Here is a 19,646-nt window from a genome sequence, read left to right on the forward strand (position 1 = left end):
AAAATGCTATCAGTCAGTTCAATAAATAATCAATCATTGTCGTTAAATGAAACTTTATTTTATTATTTGTCAATATTCATAAGTTTTTTTTATTTATTAAATGAATCATTTTTTATTTTTTATTTTAAATCCATGTTTTTATATAACTTACTCTGTAATAAAATATAAATAAATTTTCCATTTTCCCTAGAATAAATTTCATAAATAAGAACGTTTTATAGAATATTAATAAAATATTAATCAAGTACGCGAATAATAAATATAGTGAAACTTATTAGTTCAATACTTGTGTATACTTTTAATGTTTTTGGTTTTTTAACTTGTCAATATGCATGTTAACAGCTTGAAGATCCTGACGATTGGTTTCTACTAAGACTTTTTTTTTCTAACAGCCTTTTAAATTCTAACTGCTCCATTTTTTCGCTATTGGAATAAATTTCTACTAATTTTTTTTCAAGATGATATTACAGTCGCATTCGCGCCGCGCCACTTTTTGAACAATTTCGAGAGAAAAAAAAAATTTATCGGATTTTTTCAGTCAAAAGTAGGGGTGTGCGAATCTTGTTCGAATCGAATCGAGTCGAATATCGAATAGTTCGAAAGATTCGAATAGTTCGAAGGGTTCGAAAAATTCGAATAGTTCGAAAGATTCGAATAATTCGAAGGATTCGAACATTTCGAATCATCGAGGCGAATCTCGAATCGAATTGTTCGATTCGATTCGCCTCGAATAATTCGAAGTTTCGAGTATTCGGACACCCCCAGTCAAAAGAAAAGAAAGTAAAAATTTTTCCAGCTTTGTGACGAAATTCCCTAACTTTTACCTGATTTTTCCAGTATATTCATAATTCCCTGACATTTCTAGGTTTTCCAGAAATGTGGCCACCATGTCTTTTGACTTAAACTAATTTGATTAATTGATACTTTCATGTACTAGTAAAAAATTATCATTTATTTAAGAAGAGTAAACTACCCGATTGCCAGTCCCCTATTATTATCCAACTTTCTTATACATTTTATTATTTTAAACTGAGAAAAAAATTAGTTTTATTAAAAGACTACATACTTGATCCAAAAAATTAATTTATCGATAATTTGCAACAAAGTTATTTTTCGATAGAAGAAATCACAATTACTTTTTCAATTATTATTTTTCAAAAGGGGCCGTTTATAAACCACGTTTGCACTTATGGGGGAGGGGGTGTCGCTTACTGAGACACGATGTGACAAAGTGGGTCAGGGGGTCTAAGTAATCGTGATGTTCGCAGCTCATCAAACAATTTTGAAAATTTTTCTATCGGTTTTTTTAAAATTAAAGTTATTTATTAAAATTTTATTATTGCAAATAATAAAAATTAAAAAATGTAGAAATTCGTGTACTCTCAATTGCCATATATCATTGCGGAGGAAGGGGGGGGGGGTCTATCATCTGTAACGCAATATTGGTAGGAAGAGGAGGGGGGAATCGCAGAAAATGTGACATAGCGTGACGAAGAGGGGGAGGTCTAAAAAAGAAAAACTTAGCGTGACATTTTTTATGAACGGCCCAAAAAAAAGTTTACTGACTACAGAATAAAATATTTCTGAAAAAAAATTGTATACATTTACAAGTTTTATTTGTTTTAATGACATAGGTTTTAAAAACACAATTTGTTAATTTATTTAAAAAATATTTTATTTCGTAGTAAATAAACTTTTTTTTTTATATTACTAAAAAAAAAAAAATGTGATTTATTCATCAAAATATAATTTTATGAAAAGTTTTCACAAATTAATTTCTTAGATCAAAAATTTTATTATTTAATAAAAGTATTTTTTTCTATCAGTGTACTTCCGATTTTTTTCAAATATACTCAACCAGATAATTCTTGCACTAGACCTTTTCTAATTTTTTTTTCATATTTTAGTCAACCATAGCTTACAATATATTTCACTATACGCTACACAAAACGCTCATTCTTCATCGAACCAAGTCGCTGAATTATTTTAAGAGATAATTATTTAATTTATTACGGACTAGACGGCTTCTTTGTTAAATTATTTATTTTCATTCAACTAAGTTAATACTTTCATAAAAAATTGAGGAGCATGAACTGATATTTCGTTACAGACTCACTTATTTTTATTTTATAATACGATAATTTATAAAAAATTTTCCACTGATTAATTTTACATTTTAAATTATAATTTTTACAAACAAAGTCATAGACCGTATCATTTTAGAAAAAATAAAACTGAGCAAAAGTCAATTTTAATTATCGAACCACAATCGTCATCACAGCCCTCGATAGCTAATATATTAAAAGCTAATTTATATTATAAATAAACGAATTAATAAATAATCAATAAAATTATTAATTAAATTAAACAAAAAAATTTTCATAATTATAATTTAAGAATAAAATTTCTAGTCAAAATTTATTTAACAAAATTTGATATTTTTTTTTAAATCTGGTAGATAAATTTCAGCTTTTTTTTTTTAACTGACGCTTAGTTTTTTTTAATCTGTTAATAAAATATTAACGATTGAGTAACAACATATCCGCGACATAATATCCGCAACTAAATATCCGCGGAAATAATATCCAATGAATAAAATATCAACGGACAGAATATCCTGAAAATGAACATACCAAAGATATGAATTCATCAGATCAAAATTTTCATAGTTAAAATAACAGTAGAAGAAAGTTATTAAAATCAAATTTTATAAACATTTATCATATAATTCATTAAATACTTCATGCGAAAATACATATAATTGATACATACATAAATAGGTGTGAAACATAGAGCTCTTTTTTCACGAATTTGGCGTGTTTGCAATTACAAAAATATACCCACACGCAGATAATTTTTTAGTATTTTTTGCATCAAAAATTTATAGAAAAATTACTATGTCATAGTAACAAGAGGACAGTATGGAATTATTGTACAAATTACCGATAACGTAGAAATTTTTAAAATACATCGAACAGAATTTACAAGGTGCATTGTAATTATTTCCAAGAAATTTAAATTTCTTAATCTGTTGCTTTGTCAAAATTACAATGCACCTTGTAAATTCTGTTCGATGTATTTTAAAAATTTCTACGTTATCGGTAATTTGTACAATAATTCCATACTGTCCTCATGTTACTATGACATAGTAATTTTTCTATAAATTTTTTATGTAAAAAATACCGTAAAATTCTTTGCGTGCACACATTGCGTGCCAAATGCCAAAAGGGCGTATTACAGCAGTTAGATAGGGTTCCATGCCAAAAGGGCGTATAAAAAATTTTTTTTACCATTCTTTTTAGAATCGTTCCAAACGTAAGGTCTGCAGAAAAAAAATTTTACTAACGCCAAAAGGGCGTATCTAAAGATATACGCCCTTTTGGCTTTGGAAATTTTTTTTTTATTTTTAGGCTTAGAACATGTTTACAAAACGATTGACACCAAAAACAAAAAAATTTTACGCCCTTTTGGCATTTGGCACGCGTCATAAAATGGTGTTAAAGATAGCGCCCTTTTTTCACGAATTTTTTGTATGTGCAATAAAATATCTACGGACAGAATTGAATTTTTTTACGGATATTTTGTCTACAGATTTTTTGTCCGCTCATATTTTGTCTGCTGGATATTTTGTCGCACGGATATTTTGTCACTGGATATTTTCTTGCGGATATTTTGTCCACGGATATCTAAGCAAATATTAACACAGTGATAACATTTTTAGATAATTTATTAGTTGTAGAGAGTAGAGATCATCTAACATTGCCTCCGCAATAAACTTTTATTGTTTTAAAATGAAAAAAAAATTTTAAGAATTTTATGGAGCATAAAATTTGGCAGAAAAAATTTATTAGGCGGCAAATTTTTAAAAGAGTGAGAGCTGGGAACTGGACAGTTGACTTTAATCAGTGAAAAATAAATAAATAACTAGAATAATAAATTAAAAATAAATAAATTAAACAATTAATTCTTCGACTTCTTCTTTGTCATGTTTGACTTCTATTTTTGGAGAGACATTTTGTACTGGATTTTGTGAGTATATTATTACCGCATAACTTACCATAGCTATTGCCAGTATTGTGTTCATATAAATAGGAATACCAAATATCATCCAGCATAATATTGCAGTGAATACGAGTTCTAAGGCACTGGCAAACGTTTTTAAAATCGAATTTAAATTTTTAAGAAAAAATGAGGTAATTATACCTATTGCCGCGTTATTTATTATTATTAATAAAACCTTTGGTTGAAATAGAATACTAGGACCTAAGTCGTCAAATACTTTTAGGAAGTTACCCTGTACTATTAATAAAAATATATTACAAATACTACTGTCGATGTACATAAATGCATTTTGTAAAAAAATGTCAATATCTGCGCCCTGGCCTTTAAGAAGATATTCATTGTATACTCCTGCTAGACAGGAACAAATCGTCTGCAACAAAGCGGTTTTTTTTTGTTAATTGACAGCCAATAATATTTAGTTAATTAGTATTTTGTTAAAACTCACTTGTATAAAAATGAAGAATAAATTTATATTCAATGGGAAGTTTTTTAATAAACTACTGCTGCTTAAATTAAAGTCAATATGTTTCATCATACAGCCAAGAGTTAAAATTACTAGGGAAATCCATTGCTTTGATGACAATTTTTTTTTAAATACAACCTAAGGAATAAGTAATTCATTATTATTATTATTAAATATTTAATTAATAATAAAAGACATTATAAAAATTTATTAATTATATACAAAATAAAAAAACTACACTTATTTCAGTGAATAAAAAATTATAACTTTGTAGTACGATAAAAAAAACTTTTTTTTTCATGTTCTACTTATAAGTAACACAGGCTTGAGTAAGATTCTGGTGCCAGTGCCTTGAGCAAAACCCCTGGTCACTAGTGTCTTTTTCTACGTATGGGTTTTTGCGCAAGATCATGTAGCAAGAAATCGTCATCAAGACTTGTGCATGACTTGATCAAGGCATTGTATACAAGAATATTGAAGATATCTTAGATACGGTGCAGTTTAAAAGTTTCTGGCACATTTCTTGCACCAGTAACTTACGGCAGGTACTTACGCATGGCTTGTTAAAGATCTGCTCAAGGCTCAAGGTCAATTTTGAGCCTTGAGCAGATCTTGAGCAAGCCATACGCAACTATTTTCAACTATAGTCTTCCTCCAGAATTGAGTTATAATCTGGCACGTATTTTTTGTGTAAGGCTTGCACTAGACTTGCTATTTAAATCTGGTCACAAGTATCTGCAGCAAGACACATAGGTAGGAAAAGACAGTAACGTCTATAGAACTTGAGACCAGGTTTGCTCAAGCCTTGGACAAGATTATTATAAGGGTGAGGGCTATCAGTAAACGATTTTTCATTCAATTTTATCATGATACTGAAGTTAGCAAACGTCTAATAACTTTTGGATTTTTTAAAAGACGATAAATTATAAAAAAAAAAATATTTAAAAAAATTACACTTATAGTCTTTTTAATTTTCTACATGTGCATTTTTTCAGTTTCTGTTTTTCTTCAATTTTAATTGGTCAAAATAGAATACTAAAATTTTTAATTGTCTGCTAACTTCAAGATCATATTTTATCAGCTAACAGAAGCCCGACAAAATTTTTAATTTTTCAACTATTTTATAGTGTACTTAAATAATTTTTTTTAAAATTGGGTACTTATGTTTGAAGTTTAAGTGCAGTAAGAAAGGTAGTTCACTCGCTACCTATAGTGTGTGCTATTGCTTACTCTCTCACTCGCTATTGCTTCCTCTTTTACTTGATATCGCTTACTCGCTTTTTCTCAATTGAAATTGTGAGACAGATTTATATGAATATTTATAACTTTTTTACTAATAGCTAGTTGATCATTTTTATATATTTTTAAATTTGAAATTTGAAATTTTTTTATAATCTGTTAGTTTTTGGAAAGATTCTTCAGCAAAATAATTTAAAATATACGTGAATATATGACTTTTCTTAAGGTTTAGTCCGATCGGCGGACTACTACATGTCAACTGTGTGTACTTTGATTATCAATATCTCGCCTTACAAATGGTAAAATTACATGCAGGACATCTAGCTTGATATCATATTTCAATAATATGAAATTCTTATAAAAAGCCGGTTTGCGAGTGAAGTACCTTAATTTTCTAGTTGACATCAATTTAATTATTTTCAATTAAAAAAAAAAAAATAGAAAGTTTTATAAACAATTACCTGAAATATAATGCCAGTAATAACAACACGAAATTGTAACAACAAATAATATGTTGTCGGATCAAACGCAGCTAAATTTACAAATGATAAATTATTGTAAAAACAGTACAGTAATGATGGCACCATATAAAGTAAAAATATCTTACGATATTTTATTAGTTCATGAAAAAATAATGATGCGTTATTGCTGTAAAAAAAATTTATAAATTAAAGGGACTTTTTCATGCTGGCACTTAATATTCCTGTCTAAAAATCATCAAAAATATACAGCAGTCAGTAAACTTTCGTGTTTAACTAAATCACATGTAATGGCGGGAAACTTAAAAGTCACGTGTTCAAATTCGATGATGATAAAAATTCAAATCTAACTTTGAATGAAAAAACACCTCAGTAATTTAATCAGCTGATATATGATATAATTATCACCTAAATATAAATATTTTTTAATTTTCTCTTTCATTAAAAGCTGTAATTCTTTATAACTTTTGAAATATTTTATTTTTTATTAATTTTGACTTCAGGCTTTTTTGTAAATTATCAAATTTTTTATGTAATAAAAAAAATCATGTCCAATAAACGACAAAAAAAATTTGAAGTTAAATTATAAGTGTGATGAAAAAAATGTTTTTTTAAATAATTAAACTTGAATAAAAAAAAATATTAAGCAAAATAAACTTACTCGCGGCAGTACAAAATAATTGATACGATTAATTTAACAATTTCAGTTAAAAGTACAACAGTTACAAAATTATATTTATAATCTCCTTCACTTTGTGACCATGTTACGATAATTCCTGAAAAAAAATAAATTTATTCATTAATATTAATTAGCAAGACGATGAAAATATAAATATAACCTCTCTTTTAGATCCTGAAGTTACCAGACCACAATTTGCGAATTTTCTTTAAAAATTGAATTTAAAAAAAAAAACTAAAAATATGCACATGTAAAAAATTTTAAAAACTACAGGTGCAATTTTCTGGAATATTTTTTTTTATGATTTGTCATTTTTAAAAAAATTCAAAAATTATTCGACGTCAACTGACTTCAGTATCATTCTTTTATTTTATTAAATTTATGTAATAAATAAAATAAAGTGAGAATATATAAATATATATCTATGAATTAAAAATAATGATAATAATTTTTCATTACCTTGATTGATAAATAATGCCATGTAGGAAACAAATATAACTCCACTCCATCTTCCAGGAAATAATTCTCCCCAATTAATGGCCATTTTAATAATAAATAAATATTGCGATTATTATTTTTATTTAAATTTAAATAATAATTACTGTCACTATTCATAGTCAAGAAGTCATAACACTTTGAGGTTTTGATCGGAATAATAATGACAACAATCACGACAATAAATCTCGGACATACTTTTACTGCTTTGTTATCTCAACTGTTACTCTCATTCTGAATGACATAAAACTACTACGCAAGTCTCGGACTGTCGAACAACTTGTATTTTATATTCTGATGCCAGTTAAAAAATATTATAAAATATATTTACATTAAAAAATTATGAGTGTAAATGTAGCAGACATCAGACACCAGACAAATTTTAAATTATAAATAAATAGAGTAAATAATTTTTTAAAAATATTTATAAAAAATGAACTTAATAATTTTTAAATTTTTTAAATTTAACTTTATTAATTATTTAGTCTATTAATTAATAATTTTTTAATTTTTTTAATTTAAATTTATTAATTATTTAGTCTATTAATTAATAATTTTAAATTTGTCTGCTGTCTGCTACATTCACAGTCATAGAAAAATGAATAATTTTTAAGTCAGCAGACAATTAACAATTTTTGGATTTTTGTTTCAACAAATAAATTACAAAAAAAAAATAAAAAATAAAAATATGCACTTGTACAAAATTTTAAAAACTACAGGTGCATTTTTTTGAAATGTTTTTTTTTTTTTATAATTAATCATTTAAAAAAAAATCCAAAAATTATTAGACGTCAGCTGACTTCAGTCTCATAAAAAATTATGAGTATGAATGTAGCAGACAGCAGACATATTTAAAATTATAAATAAATAAAGTAAATAATTTTTAAAAAAATATTTATAAAAAATGCACTTCTGAATTTTCAAATTTTTTAAATGTGCATTTTTTAAAAATTTTATTTTATTAATTATTTAGTCTATTTATTAATAATTTGAAATTTGTCTGATGTCTGCTACATTCACATATATAAAAAATTTTGTTTTATTTATAAATTTTTATTTAAAAAAAAATAATCACATTAATTTGAATTATTATTTTGTTTAGAACAATTAACATTTTTTAAGTAAAAAAAAAATTATATAGAATTGAATGAAATACAACTTTTTGATAATGTTTTTAATGACTAATGAATTTGATAAGAAAACGTCAAAAGAATACGAATATGATAAAAAAGAAGAGAACGTAAAATAAAATATTTATTTACTAAAATGTATATAAAAAATAATTGCGTTGTAATATTCAATATTTAGATTTATTTTTACAACTATGAATACTATTTACATGATTTAAAATCTGTAATTATAATTACATAATATATTTTCATTAATTTAGTATTTAATATTCATTTAAAATCAATCGTCCTTTTTTTTTAGTTTACGATCGATTGTAAATATAATTATATTACAGTTTATAAAAAAATTTTTTTTTATTAGTAACTGCTGCTACTACTATAATCTACATGACTCTATAAATAGTTATATAAAGTAATAAAAGGCCCAATTATTGACACTTTATTTTATGACTAATAGCTAAATTATTTTTAATACGAAAAAAAAAAATCTTTATCAACTGCTGACTCTCAAATAAGTAAAAAACAAGTTTGCGTGTCTTGAATGTCTTTAGTGCATTTTACATGCATGCATTTTACAGCTGATGCCAAGACTTTTTCTCAATCAAAAGTCAAGCTCATTAATAAAAAACATGATCAAGTTGCTGAATAAGTCCCAATAAAGGGACGAAACGTCCAATTTCTGGTCAAAATTAAATTCTAATTTTGAATTACTGTCCATCTCCCTGTGATTTTATTATTTTATCAAGTTGATCTGAACATGATTTTAAATTAATGTATTAACGCAAAACTTTCTTCATTAATTATAATGACATCGTAATGTTTTCAAAGCTGGGGGAAGCTAACGAGGATAACATCAATTACGTAATCATACCATTCGGGTTTACGTCACACGTAAGATTTAAACATTTTTAAAAGTTATAAAATGAAATTACATTTTTATTTGAGGTAAAAGACCCTAAGAGTTTTATAATTTTTGTAGAAATAAATTTAAAGTAATAAATTATCATTGATAAATAATTATATTCGAATCTAAATGGATTAGAATATAACGTATGAAAGTATTTTATAATTTATAAGCCTGTAATTTTGTACTTTAAGGCCATTCTCAGACAGTGCCTCCCACTTTTTAAAATTTTCATGTCTATTTTTTTTAATTCGATTTTTTATGATCATAAGTGAGCGGATATAGAGGCTTTTTACCTTATATGTTATTGAATATATATTATTTAAAATCAATTAACTTATGATAGTTCAATTGATGTTGTCTTTGAACGAGTAATTGTCATGTGTTGACCGAGTAATGGTACATCAAAACTTTTACTGAGCGACTATGGAAATACTCATCGATATTAAGATCTTATTTTAAAAATTGATATCAATCAGTTATCAAAATTAATATTTTATTATTCTAGTATTTGAAATTACAAAAAAAAACTAAAAAAAAAACTTTCATATAACTTCATTAATTACGACATGTCAATAATTAGACAAATAATTAAATAAACTGCCTCAAGTTTAATATAAAAATTAAAATTGTTTATTAATATGGAATATAATAAATAATTTATGTCTCATACTTTTTATAGTGTGAATAATTGGGACTTTTTACTTTGGATACTAATATTTATGTCAATTATATAAATTTATATCCAGTCATAACGTTTTCAATTGAATTTAACAATTAATTTTTTTCGTTTTGTTAAATACAAAGATTTGATTTTTAAAACTTACAATCTTGTAAAGATATAAATTCTACATTTTTAATGATATAATTTTGTTTTTTATTTTTTAAAATAATTCATTAAAATACGTAATAACATTGCTTATTAATTAGGCTCAAGCTATTATTAAATAGCTATCGATAACGATAAAATAATAAATTTTTAATTTAAAACAAAAATGAAAATTTATTTCTCATAAGAGTTTGTCTTTAAGACTTTATTTTTTTTGTGTTTACGTAATAAGGAATGCACATATGCAATTTTAATGGCACTTTTTTTTATAAATAATGGACGTATAAATATACTTTAATAAATCTTTGAGATAAAATAAGTACCAAATAAAATAAATAATTATTTTTTATTTATTAATCTTTGAATGGAATTATTTATATTTAATATTAATATAATAATATTCATATATAATATTTTATTCAATGAAATATATATATGTATAATTAATACATATATACATTTTATCACTCACGTTATTTTGAACTCTTCAATTCCTTTAGAATTTGTTGTGAAATTAATTTAACAGCTTCGCCTCCGTTGGGAATTAAAAGTCTGTCCATGTCAGAAATAACAAGCATATCACTCTGTGTTGTGCCGTATTTAAATGTTATTAAATCCGGATGATGTTTACGTGATGTTATTCTAACAATATTTGACAATGGCCGTTTTACAATAACATGTGCTGCATCTCTACGTCCTGGTATTTCACGGAGTACTATTAGATGACTGTCAGTCACTAATAAATGGCTAAAAGATTAAGAATTAATAATTAGTATCAAGTAAAAGACCTAGTACTCGACCAGGAAACTCGTACCCGATCACTCGTGAATTTGTATATATATAATATAGAATGTACCGGAAGATCGGAATGTTTTTCGCGGAACGAAAATAAAATTAAAATGAAAAGTAAAGAATCTACTGGATTTAAATTTCTATTTTTTGCATCGATGCTAGTATATCAGCTGAAAATTGCAGGCCGACCTCAACCACTCCTTAAGTCACTCTTAACATAGTGACCACAGATTTTTGAAACTGAAATTCTCTGACTTTTCCAGGTATTCCAGTCAAATAATTTAAAAATTCCCTGACCGTATAAAGTAATATAAAATCATGGGAAATATTTATTTAATTCAAAATAAAATGCTATCAGTCAGTTCGATAAATAATCAATAATTGTCGTTAAATGAAACTTTATTTTATTATTTGTCAATGCTCGTAGGTTTTTTTTATTTATTAAATGAATCATTTTTTATTTTTTATTTTAAATCCATGTTTTTATATAACTTACTCTGTAATAAAATATAAATAAATTTTTCATTTTCACTAGAATAAATTTCATAAATAAGAACTTTTTATAGAATATTAATAAAATATTAATCAAGTACGCGAATAATAAATATAGTGAAACTTATTAGTTCAATACTTATGTATACTTTTAATGTTTTTGGTTTTTTAACTTGTCAATATGCATGTTAACAGCTTGAAGATCTTGACGATTGGTTTCTACTAAGACTTTTTTTTTCTAACAGCCTTTTAAATTCTATCTGCTTTATTTTTTTCGCTATTGGAATCAATTTCTACTAATTTTTTTCAAGATAAAATTACAATCGTATTCGCACCGCGCCACTTTTTGAACAGTTTCGAGAGAAAAAAAAAATTTATCGGATTTCTTCAGTCAAAAGAAATGAAAGTAAAAATTTTTCCAGCTTCGTGATGAAACTCCCTGACTTTTTCCTGATTTTTCCAGTATGTTTATAATTCCCTCACATTTCCCGGTTTTCCAGAAATGTGGCCACCATATTTGAGTAAGTTACATAGATTTTTTCCATTTTCGTTGCGCGAAAAACTCTCCGATCTTCAGATACATTTCTTTGAGCGGGTACTGGGTCTCTTACAGTACTACATATTGTGTAAAAAAAAAAGTTTTCAAAATGTTTCACATGAGGAACTTGAAAATTTTATATAAATTGGAACTTGGAGTTTAATTTTCGTGACAGCTTTTAAAAATTAATGACAAAAATTTTCATCACAGTAAACTTTAATTAATTTATCTCATTAAGATTAATTTAGTCTCAATTTTTAAAAAGTTTAAATCAAAATAAAAAGAAAAGTCATAAATAATTTGAAATTTCCTTTTTTTAAGATCAAAGTTATAAATTGTCACGAATTTGTCGATTAAATATGACCGATTTTTTTACGCGAGTAATGATTGCGCAAGAAAATTAAGATATCAAACATTTTTTTTCTACATCAAAAATGAAATATAATAAAAAAAAAAATGAATATTAATTTATAAAATAAATTACCTTTCATAAACATATCCATTAACTTTAACTTCTTGACACTTGAAGGAATGTAACAATTGTGGATTTTTCAACCACTGACTTATAGAGACAACTTCAACAGGTTGTTCATTCTCTGGATTACTTATAACCATGTCCGGATCATGAACATCATCAATACTAAACACAGGCATTGTACTTTTAGACCGTTTTGTAGGCTCATCATCTTTTTTATCATCTTTATTACTACTAGTAACACTCGTCGACGGATTAACAATGTAATCAAATAATTTTCCTTTAACTTCTTGACTCTTAAGTTTCATAGCCATCCCAATTTTACCAAACAAATCCGAGTTACTTTTATTTTTCATTGGACTAGTATTTTTTGAGTTACTCTCCGATGAGTTTGAATTACATATCAAACACCGCTGGAAATTATGGTCAACAAGATTCGTAATAACTTCATCGCCAAAGTACTCGTGTATTGCTTGATACCCATTTTTAACCATACTGACATACTGAGTGTGCTTTTGTAAAAAAGATGCGACAACCATATGAGTATAACGATCCTCTTCTTGTCTACCACTTCCGACAAAACACAAATGCTCGCCACCGGCATTTGAACCGATAGCGAGCGCTTGTCTTTGGGCGCGTAGCAAACCGTCGACTGCTGTTGCAAAAGCAGCAGGTTCTTGTAGCATCAAATTACAGTCAAGATGAAATGCTGTAGGCAAATGGCCTGCATTGTACTGCTCAACTGGACGACAATCTACGAGAAAAAAACGCACTGACTCGGATGGAATACTTGAGCACAGTGGAGCTTCAATAGTATTTTCTACTAATTCATCAGCAGTAACTGGCAAACAAAGTGCTGTTGATATTAATTTTTCATCACCACCTTCTCCAAACATTATTGGATACAACTCTTGTTTAAATGAGTTAGGTGTCGTCATTTTGTAGTACTGAGCTAATGAACAAAAGTCAGCAACATCTTCAACTTCTATTGCACGCGGCATGGCTGATAAAGTATCTATTATATTTTGTCTCTCGTCGTCTTTCATACTCAATATTTTTTCTCTAAAATAAGAAAAAAAATTAATATTATCTTGGAGTTTACAATTAATTTATGATATAATTTATTATAATTGCGACTGGTGGTATTTTTTAAATTAGAAAATCTGATATTTAAAATATCAGTTGAATTTTTTTTTATAGTTTGGATGTCTGTGGAAATTTTAATAGCATTAATTAATAGCAGCCCAGCTCCTGAGCTTTCAAATATTTTTAATGAGAAAATAACTGCAGCCAAATATTACACTTTGTGAAATAGTATATTGTGGGACGAGAGTTAATGACAACTGTAAGTAATTTTTTTTAAATTCTGTACCTCCGCGAAATTATTTCTACGTTATCCTTTTTGCGATCAAGGTTTTAATTTGTTTTTGAATAATTGATACAATTTTGATGCGCTTATGACAAGGAAAAGTCATTGAAATTTTTTTAAAAGTGGGGGCACTGTCTAAGAATGGCCTTAAGGTTTTAATTTTTTTTAATAAATTAATAAAATTTTAATACTGTTATGACAGTTGAGTCATTGCATATTTTTAAAAAGGGGTGCACTGTCTGAGAATACCCTTGAATCAAGAGTAAAACTAGACTTCAGCGGACAGAAACATTATTTGTTTTTGCCCACTGACTGAAAGCATTCGCTCATATTTGTCCGCAGCGGTGACACGCATTAATATCCCCGGACAAAATATTCCCGCGACAAAATATTCCCCGACAAAATATCACAATAGCTCAAAATTTCTTTCATGGTTTTCTTCGTGATGGAAGAAAAGTCCCAATCTTGGGGTGCAACGTGTTTTGGGCCCAGCACGATAACAAGCTTATGTGTTATGTACCTGAAGATCCGAACGTTTTTCAGGCAACGAAAATCGAAAGAATGCATGAAATTCGTGTCTCATGGCGACTTAAGGGGAAGTTGGGGGTGACCTGTCATTTTCGGGTAACGTGCGAAACATTTACGAAATCTAGATTCAGTAGATTTTTTACTTCTCATTTATTTTTTCTGATTTTCGTTCCGCAAAAACGTTTCGATCTTCAGGTACATTATGTGTTGGCCTATTTTCGAATAAACACACAGAAAATCCGTGAAAAAAGGGCACAGCACGATAATAAGCTAATTAATGTTCTCTACTAATGTTTTTAATTAATTGAAAATATTTTGTCCGGGGATATTAACGCACGTAACCGTCCGCAGCATTGGACTGAAACTATCTTGTATCGACTGGCTACCGATACACTGAAACTTTGAATTTTCTATGCTGATAACATGAAAATTAAATTACCTAGCATTAACAACCATAACAAGTGATGAAAATAACATGAAAAAAGGATCTTCTTGCATAAAATAGAGATCCCATATTGTATAAATAACAGGTAGCGTGCATACTCCAGCAAAAAGTGTGTTAATCCATCCTTTGGTATACTGATCAGGTGAAACACGCTTCGTATCAAGAAAGGAACATAATTCGGGATCATGGTAGAGCAATAAAAGCCGTAGTATTGAACTGTGTGTATCACCACGTGGTATATAAACGTCTCTTATTGCCTCAAATAAATTGTATGTCGCAGAACGTGGTAACTTCAATGAAATCAATGGCCCCAATAGTTCTAACCATCCATTGCCACTTTTGTAACTTTTGCCGCGGCATTTACAGTAAAATGTGACTATTGACTCCAAATCTGATAGCACGGACACTTTATCATTGTCGTCATTGCCCAATTTATCTACAATTGTGGATAAATAAAATTAAATATTTATTAAAATAAGTGTACAAACAGTAATTATTTACCAACGAGCTGTTGGCAATCTTTTCTAATGAGGTTCTGTTCAGGAAGATCAAATATTTCATTGAAATGTATCAACTGATTGCCGCGATTCGTGACGTCTAAACATGCCTGCCAAACATCCGGCCTCAAGTTGCCAGGAATCGGCTGGCCTTTGGTCATGGCGTAAATATCTGATGCAGACAAAGACTCAGCATCCAGAAGAGCTGCTTCTAACTCCAATGCCCTGGTTTAAATTAAATAATAACGATTAGTCTTATAATTAATACTGTATTGAGTATACTGTGTTAGTCTTATAATTACTACTGTGTTTTTATCTTATCATTGAAATTGAAATACTTGTTTGTTTTACAATAAAGACTGAGTCATTTCCGTTTAAAAAAATTTTTAAAGAATTTGCTATCTAGATCTTATAAATTTAAGAATTTTTAATTTTGATTTTTCTTTAAATAAATTTTGAGTTTTTTTTTTTTATTCTTTTTGCGACTCGTTTTTTGCTTAAAAAAATATAAGATTTTTTTGTTAAATGGAAGTCAAAATAAAAATTTACAACAAATTGTAAATCTGTTTTTTTTTAGATTTTTTAGTTTTAACAAAATCATACTTGAAATTACGCTCGGTCTTGAATTTATAGTTCACATTTACACGGTTTTGGAAAATTTTTATAATGAATTTTTTAAACGGCCTGTAGTGAACTGAAAAATTTAAGACAGCGCAGATTTTAAAATTTATATTTAAAAACTTCAATTTAAACCTGAAATAAAAAAAGCGCGAATAATTATTTAATTTAAATTACATAACATTATTACTTTAATTTAACATTTATTTGTTGTGTACTTTCACTGAAAGATAGTTTATATATTTTTCAAAAATTTACAGTTTAGTTAAAATTTTGAAAATGAATTTTATTACACGGATTGGCTTCAAGTTTTGTTCAAAAACTCAATACTCTTTAAAATTTTAAAAAGTATTAATTATTTATAAATAATTCCAATTATACACAGAAAAAAAATTCTTGACTGGAAGTAAATTTTCTTGATTCAAAAAATTTTTTTTGAAAACTTCAATTTTCGCGGGTAAAGTGGAAATCTTCTCTAATCAAGACGATTTTTTTTTTAAACCAGACAAATTCTCTTGGCTTAAAAAAATCTTGACTTGGTCCGAAGACGTTTGTCTCCCATATCTTTTTGGATTCAAAATTTTTTTTCTGTGTACAGATTTTGAATTAAAAGCCAGAAGATTTACGGCTGCCCAATTTGAAAGCACAGTAACTGACAAAAATAAAATTTTTGAAATATGAATTGAATTATGCTCACAAGACTCAACTGAAACTAAAAATACTAGAAAATAAATTTTGAAAAATTTGTCCTTAACTGTGTTTTGAAATTGGGCAGTCGTTTATTTAAAAGTATTATTATGAAATAAATATTATGAAATTTATGACCCGGGATTGTACAATATTTGATACTTTAAATAAATCTAAGGATTAAAGATAAAGATAAAGATATATATATAGACATGTATATATCAAGTACATGAATGATGTTTCTGTACTTATACTATTTAAAAAAAATTCTGTTTTGATTACGTGCTAAATTAGATGTATAAATATAGATTTTGATAAAAGTATAAATTTCTTCTCAATCAATATTTGAATACAAAAATTTATGTGAATTTTATATATTAATGACTGGAATTATTGCAAACAAATTCATTAAACAAATAATTTATTTAGTTAATTGAAAAAAAAATCATAATGATAAAAAAATTAAGGATAAATTTTTATATGAAAAATAAATACGACTTTTGAAAGCTATAGAAAGATACAAAAAAATTTTGAATACAAAATATGACTAATTACGTTGTATGATAATTATTATCGAATATTGGTTAATTAGTGATAATTACCAGGTGTTTTCGTCTTCACTTAGGGCCATTTTGGAGGAAAACAACTTACAAGATGATTGGACAGTAGAAAATAGAGATAATTATATTTACGTATGTTGAATTTTTTTTTTACTCTTTAGTTAGACTATGATCTGTATGGATTTTTTATAATTAAGTAATGATATTTGTCGATTGTTATTAGTTTTTTGCATTATGTATATAATATGTCACATATGAAGAACACGATTATCTATGACAACTCAGATGTAACTAAAAACTGAAGTTAGCCACAACTTGGGTGTATTCAGTGTTACCAAATTAGGAGCAATTAATAACTACAGTAAACTCTCATGAGTGTGAATGTAGCGGATATCAGAAAAATTTTAAATTACACATAAACGAATTAAATGACTAATATAAAAATTTGAAAAATGCACATACTGATTTTCAAAATTCTGTAAATGCGCATTTTTTAAAATTTGATTCGATTTGCACCCTTATTAATTATTCTTATTACGTGCGCGGTAAATTCAAATATTTGAAAAATAAATTATTAGAAATTGGAGAAAAATTAAAAATCATACGTCAAAATCAAATGGCGGCAGAATATGCTAAAGAAATATTTAAAAAATAAAAAAAAAAAACACGTAAGAGTTTGAACAAACCTTGGTAGGGAAATAATATGCAGAAGGGTGTCCTAATACACTTGGAGATTTAAATTAAATTGCTCCAAGTGCAATGCAGCTAAAAAACGTCACTCAACTGCTATTTCCCACCAGACGATGCCAGATGATTTTGCTCAGGAACTTGGAAGTTATCAGCATCAGGAATTCGCAGCACTTTACACTAGCACTGAACACTCAGCACTTAACGACAGCACAGACACTTTCCACAATTTAAATTTTATAAACACTGCACATTTTAATTAAACAATGATTATGAGCAATAAATTTTTGGATGCGACCCGCAGTAGTGCCACCTTGGCGCGAAATTTCAAAATTAAAATTTAATAATTTTATTAAAATTTATTTGTGTCGATAATTATACTAATTAGACGAAAAAATATGGTAAAATTTTTTTATTTTTCATTAAGAATTTGTTAACTTTTGTTATAACCTGCGCAGGAAATTAAAATATTTGAAAAATAAATTATAAGAAATAGGAATAAAATTTTAAATTGTACGTCAAAATAAAATGGTGGCAGAATTTGACAGAAAAATATTTAAAATATTCAAAAAAAAACACGCGTGTTTGAACAAACCTTGATGGAGAAATAATGTGCAGAAGGGTATCCTAGTACACTTGGAAATTTAATTTAAATTGCTCCAAGTGTACAACAGCTAAAAAAAACGTCACTTAACTGCTATTTCCCACCAGACGATGCCAGATGAGTTTGCTCAGGAACTTGGGAGTTATCAGCATCAGGAATTCGCAACACTTAACACTTGCACTGAACACTTATCACTTTACACTAGCACTGATCACTTAACTACACCACAAATACTTTACACAAGTTACATTAATAAAAGTTAAATTTTACAATCACTGCACAATTTTATACGACGCCACAATACTGTGTTTCTATTCAAACGTAAAGAAGGATCTGTAGCACTACTGCCATTCGATGATACTGACTGTCGTTATTGGACCGCCAGTTGATACAAAACAATCGATTTTGCGATTCATCGACTGCCCCCACTTTAGCAAACTTTTGAACGTTAAATACAATAATTTATTAATTATTCTTATTACTTGCGCGGTAAATTTGAATATTCGAAAAATAACATTAGAAATGGGAGAAAAATTAAAAATCGTAAATCAAAATAAAATGGCGGCAGAATATGATAGAAATATTTGAAATATTTAAAAAAAAAAAAAAACACGCGCTTCGCGCGAAAATAAACTCAGGCTTTTTAAGTTGATCCCTTCTAAATTTTTTTTTACACTCTTTTGGATTTTACTGTAATTAACTTCTCAGTGGATCTCAAACCTTAATCTACAATCTATATTTATATACATTTTATCTCGATTTTAGTCGTACAGTTCATCAGTTTTATAGCAAAAACTTTTTTTAGCGCAAAATTTTCATTGAGTTGTTAGTGGGGAAATCGTTCCAAGCGAGTTTTAACAAATTGATGGAGAGTCTTATAACGAGGTCCGACTGTATCTTCCTCTTCAATAATAAAACGAATAATATTGTTTAATTTTTTAATACATATATATAATTTACATACAGTTAATATAGTCATGTATACAACACATCGTGCAGATTTTAATGCACTTAAATAAATTTAAATATAATTATAATTATTATTATTATATTAACGTGTAAATTGATAAGCAA

At 27.2% G+C, this 19,646-nt stretch overlaps 2 protein-coding genes across 2 annotated transcripts; both read right to left on the minus strand.

The window, feature by feature from the left end:
- Positions 1–1,775: 1,775 nt before the first annotated feature.
- On the minus strand, positions 1,776–7,683 carry LOC130669762 (UDP-galactose transporter senju). The gene is made up of 5 exons (XM_057472822.1): positions 7,382–7,683; positions 6,905–7,019; positions 6,226–6,412; positions 4,508–4,663; positions 1,776–4,432 (listed from the first exon to the last, which is right to left on the minus strand). The coding sequence occupies exons 1-5, from the start codon at positions 7,464–7,466 to the stop codon at positions 3,953–3,955; spliced, it is 1,023 nt and encodes a 340-aa protein (XP_057328805.1). The 5' UTR covers positions 7,467–7,683; the 3' UTR covers positions 1,776–3,952.
- A 2,806-nt stretch (positions 7,684–10,489) lies between these two features.
- On the minus strand, positions 10,490–17,367 carry LOC130669747 (TBC1 domain family member 23). Its single transcript, XM_057472798.1, has 5 exons — positions 17,324–17,367; positions 15,421–15,641; positions 14,914–15,355; positions 12,587–13,639; positions 10,490–11,027 (listed from the first exon to the last, which is right to left on the minus strand). Exons 1-5 carry the CDS (start codon positions 17,350–17,352, stop codon positions 10,754–10,756), a joined length of 2,019 nt encoding a protein of 672 aa, XP_057328781.1. The 5' UTR covers positions 17,353–17,367; the 3' UTR covers positions 10,490–10,753.
- Between the last annotated feature and the right edge of the window lie 2,279 nt (positions 17,368–19,646).

Source organism: Microplitis mediator, chromosome 1 (genome assembly GCF_029852145.1).
Source record: "Microplitis mediator isolate UGA2020A chromosome 1, iyMicMedi2.1, whole genome shotgun sequence".
In the NCBI taxonomy this organism is placed as follows: domain Eukaryota; kingdom Metazoa; phylum Arthropoda; class Insecta; order Hymenoptera; family Braconidae; genus Microplitis; species Microplitis mediator.

Coding starts and splice junctions, on each gene's coding strand:
- LOC130669762 (XM_057472822.1), bottom strand. CDS start 7,466: ATGGCCATTAATTGGGGAGAATTATTTCCTGGAAGATGGAGTGGAGTT. Junction 7,020..7,381: donor GGCATTATTTATCAATCAAG/GTAATGAAAAAT, acceptor ATTTTTTTTCAG/GAATTATCGTAACATGGTCA. Junction 4,433..4,507: donor TATTCTTCATTTTTATACAA/GTGAGTTTTAAC, acceptor GCTTTGTTGCAG/ACGATTTGTTCCTGTCTAGC.
- LOC130669747 (XM_057472798.1), bottom strand. CDS start 17,352: ATGGCCCTAAGTGAAGACGAAAACACCTG. Junction 15,356..15,420: donor AGATTGCCAACAGCTCGTTG/GTAAATAATTAC, acceptor CCACAATTGTAG/ATAAATTGGGCAATGACGAC. Junction 13,640..14,913: donor GTTATGGTTGTTAATGCTAG/GTAATTTAATTT, acceptor TTCTTATTTTAG/AGAAAAAATATTGAGTATGA.